This window comes from Octopus bimaculoides, chromosome 18, assembly GCF_001194135.2.
Source record: "Octopus bimaculoides isolate UCB-OBI-ISO-001 chromosome 18, ASM119413v2, whole genome shotgun sequence".
NCBI classification, from domain to species: domain Eukaryota; kingdom Metazoa; phylum Mollusca; class Cephalopoda; order Octopoda; family Octopodidae; genus Octopus; species Octopus bimaculoides.
In genome coordinates, this window is record NC_068998.1 from 10,697,755 (window position 1) to 10,702,422 (window position 4,668).

General features: G+C 38.1%; 1 protein-coding gene across 4 annotated transcripts in view; it reads right to left on the bottom strand.

Moving 5' to 3' along the window:
* LOC106874749 (BTB/POZ domain-containing protein 17) overlaps nucleotides 1–4,668 on the bottom strand; it is a 92,444-nt gene that overhangs the window by 51,617 nt on the left and 36,159 nt on the right. The window contains exon 1 of one of the 4 annotated variants that reach the window (XM_052974411.1): nucleotides 3,319–3,384. The exons of the other annotated variants lie outside the window; for them this stretch is intronic. Within the exon in view, the coding sequence (XP_052830371.1) occupies nucleotides 3,319–3,369 (51 nt within the window). The 5' untranslated portion in view covers nucleotides 3,370–3,384. Of the gene's footprint in view, nucleotides 1–3,318; nucleotides 3,385–4,668 lie in introns of those variants that run through there. 4 annotated transcript variants of the gene reach the window in all.

Sequence of the window (4,668 nt, forward strand, 5' to 3'; positions counted from 1 at the left end):
ACACACACACACACACACACACACACACACACACACACACATATATATATATATATATACATATATAACCCAATAAGCTTCTTTCCATTTCAGTCCTCTCACAAGGATTTAGTCAGTACCCAGAGCTAACTGAAGATACTGGAAGGTACTACTCTGTCAAAGTTGATGGAGGACCCTTTCATTCATTCATCCATATATATATATATACATTCATGTATGCATGCACACACATGCGCATCATCACCATCCTTGATCTACATCTGCTTTTCCATGCTGGCAATGAATCTGATGAGTTATCTGAGGCAGTGTTTTACGACCAGATGCTCTTCCTGTCACTAACCAATTTAGTCATTTCCTAGAACACACAGGAATATGCTATATCTATCCTAAAATAATGGAGATGTACAGTACACTTCCCTCATGTGTATATATGTGTATGTGTGTGCGAGACAGAGAGAGACAGCATGCGTTTATGTGAGGTAAGTATTTGTGACAATAATTTTACACATACACACCAAATTTACTACATAACATTTTTATACATACTCATATATGCACAACACATCCACACATTCCTGACCCACACAAATTAGCACAGATGGATAGATACATATACACAGAAATTCACATGCATCTACACTTGTATAAAAGCAAAGTTAAACGACACCGGAGCATTTAGCTATAAATTATCTCTTGACTGCCAGATGATGAGAAATAATTGCAAATATCAAAGCAATGTGTAAAGAGGTACATTGAGCTAATAGAGTCATAGGTAGGATGTAGGAGTTGGGGAAGGAGTAGACGTTAGTGAGTGACTGGGTGTAGTGGTGAGAGTGTGTGTGCGTGTGTGTGTGTGTGTGTGTGAGAGAGGGAGGGAGAGTGAGGTCTGTGAAGATAAGCGGCTGATAATTCTTGTATGCAAATACAAAAAATAAATGGCAGGCATGGCTGTGTAGTTAAGAAGCTCACTCTGCAACCTCTTGGTTTTGAGATCAATTCCATGGCATGAACCTTTTGGAAAGTGTCTTCTAGTATAACCCGGGACCAACCAATGCCTTGGTGAGTGAATTTGGGAGACAGAAACTCTGAATAGGACCCAAGTCCACCACAGGGTTAACTTCCCAGCTGTTGTTACAAGTTACAGGTTCATTTTCACCTTTACAGTGATGTGTTTGCCTGATGCTTTTTAAAATGATGAAAACCCTTGTACAAGATCAATCCCACTCTCTAAATCACATATGAATTTGCCTAAAATGAAGGTTTAGTATACATCATTGAATGTAAATGAAATCACAGGTGTTGGATCAGAGTTTTTCTCTTTCTAGAGAGATGTCTTAAAGACTAGGAATCTCACATTTGTTGGATGGTCATTGATAGGTTTTCTTATCCATCTTGCAGGATGTCCAGTGAAATCTACCCTCCTCACCAAACAGGATTGGTAGGGCTAACAGTTTGGCTGCTGATGGCCTGACCATGTGATAGGCTGTACTGGGTTACATGTTACCAGTAACACTAAGAGGAACCATTGTATACATCCATAAATACATTTAAAATTGTGTCTGTATATGTATGTAAGAGGCATGTAGGGAGACAGACAGAATGACAGTTGGGGAAAAAGTGAGAAATAGACATAGAAGAGAGACACAGGCAAACAAAGACTGCCTCTGTATGTGTTTTGTGTGTATATGTGCACATGCACACATAATTATATATATTCGTTGTAACTGCAAAGGGTATCAAACAGTTAAAAATGTTAAAAGCTTTCAAGTTGCTGAAAGAATTCATAATGAATAATTACACACATTGGATAATTATAGATATTGTCAATTATTAATTATATCCTGCCTTAACTTTAAACCCTGTTGTCAGTAAATCACAAATAAAAACAGGGGGAAAAATCTTAAAACAACAACAACAACAAAAACCCACACACATAAGGGAAGTAATTCACAACCCATTATGACATTTACTTTAAGATGAGAGTGAATCAGGGTGTTTCTGTATGAGGCACAGCGTGCTAGAGATAGCAGTCAAATCTCCTTTAAATCACACCCAATTGTTTTAAATAAAGGAACATTACATTCTATAATGAGGTCCTAGATACATACCCCAGCCTCCCAAAAAATGGAAGGGTCATGGCCAGAATGATTTTGGAATGACCTGTTAAAACTGCTTGACCAAAGTTGACTAGAAGCCGAACTATAACAACAATATCATATTCATACATTGGACATTTAACAACAGCTGGACTAATTTTTGTTTTACGCCCCACCCCTACAAGGTTAGCTATGATAGAACAGTCCAACGATCGAAGACATACCAGTTGTGACCATCAAGTTTAGTATCATTATTATTATCATTATTATTATCATTATAATTATTCTTAAAGCGGCGAGCTGACAGAATCATTAGCATGCCAGGCAAAATGCTTAGCGGTATTTCGTCTGCTGCTGAGTTCTGAGTTCAAATTCCACCAAGGTCAACTTTGCCTTTCATCCTTTCGTGGTCAATAAAACAAGTACCAGTTGCTTACTGGGGTCGATCTAATCGACTGGCTCCCTCCCCTAAAATTTCTGGCTTTGTGCCTATAGTAGAAAGGATTATTATTATTATAATTATTATCATTTTTTTAATATATGTATAACCTTAGATTACATTATCTTAGCTTTTATCTTTTCTGTTATCTTTTACTTGTTTCAGTCATTGTACTGCAGCCAAGCTGGAGCACCACCTTGAAGGGTTTAGTCGGAAAATACTATTTTCTTTTTTTTTGAAATCTGGCACTTATTCTATCCAGTCTGTTTTGCTAAACCACTAAGTTACAGGGATGTAAACAAACCAACATCAGTTGTTTAGCAGTAGAGCGAGGAAACGATCACAAGCACAAACACACATGCATCTGATGAGCTCCCATCCTGTTTCTGCCTACCAAATTCATTCACAAAGCATTGGTTGAACATGGGCTATCGATGACGACAAATGCTGAAGGTACTGTAAACTGGCACTGAACCTGAAACTACAGAGTTGCAAAGTGAGTTCCTTAACCACACAGCCTGTGCCTAGGTCTCATTTTCTTTCATAAGAACAGAAGGATGTAAACTGAAGGAGAAAGTTTAGTCCTATCTTTTGCAGATTAATTGGAACAATTATTTCTACAGCAGAATATCCATCATTCTCCATTTTCTTTAGTCTGGTGGTTAGTCATATTTTCTTCTAAAGGTATTCACAATTAGAAGATATGAAAGCAAAGCAAAATAAATGAATTTAAAAAGAAAAAAGGGGAAGAAAATACAAAAGAACAACAGAAAGAGTACCTACAGGTGACAAAGGGGCATATTTGTCAATATAGACAATGGTAGAGACCTCCATGGTCAAGGAAGAAGACAAGACAATTGTGGCAGGTTTCTTCCCAATTTTTGTGCAGGTCCTTTGATGCCTGTGCCACTACACCTGATCTTTATAGCCTTTATCTGTCTCCCCAGACTTTCTTAACAACATTAATTAGCATGGCATGGAGAAGAGACAAGACAGTGGTGGTGCCAGTAGAGTGAATAAGATATAGAAGAGCAGGGAAGTGAGGGAGTGGAATCATTAGATTACAACCAGGATGTGGCAGAAGTCCAGTCATCAAGCTTGGACATCTGGGATGGGTAGGTGGAACAAAAAGCAGACAAATGCACTATTTTTTTTTTTTTTAATCTTTTACTTGTTTCAGAAATTGGACTGTGGCCATGCTGGGGCACCACTTTGAAAAGTTCAGTTGAAGAAATCAGCCTCAGTATTTGTTTTAAGTCTGTTTTTTTTTTATTTTATCGGTCTCGTTTGCCAAGCCACTAATTTACATTGATATAAACAAAAGACAGGTTGTCAAGCAGTGGTGTGGACAAATATATATACATAAATACATAATATAATGTTAGAATAAAATCTTTATAAGAATTTATGAAGTAGTTAGTGTGAAAAAACCTCATAAGGAAAAAAAAAAAACCATTTTTTTCCATAAATATATATACGATGGGCTTCCACACAGTTTCCACCTGCCAATTTACTCAAAAAGCACTGGTTAGCCTGGCACTACAATAGAAAAGTTTTGCCCAAGGTGCTGTGCTGTGGGACTGAACCTGAAAAAAATTTGTTCCAAGTGAACTTCCTGAACCTTGTAGAAAAAAATTGAATAACTAAAAGCAAGTCTTTCTCCCCTTGATAATCATCAGTGTTGTCAGCAAGATTTGAACTCATAGCTGGGAAGCACCAGATCTTGGTGCATTAATGTACTCAATGCTCTACACAGGGAAGGTAAGTATTTGGTACACGTGAAATAATTAAGTCTAATTTATTAGGCAATCCTAATGACCTGACAGCAACCCACACAACCCAGGCTTTATCACTTGCTTACACTTTCCCTCCTCCTACACTTCCTCTCTTTTACCCCCACCCCACCCCGACCACGCTGTTCTAATAATGAAGGTTACTCCCCTCGTTCTCCCATCTCTCACACCTTGGCAATGAGACAATTTCTACAAGCTGTTTGACAATGAATGGACAGAGATCTTCTTCCAAGTAAAACAATGGAATGGAAATTGTGGAAGGATGGGGCGGTGGGGTGGCAACACTTGATAGGCTGAGAGAGAGAGAGAGAGAGAGAGAGAGAGAGAGAGAGAGAGAGAG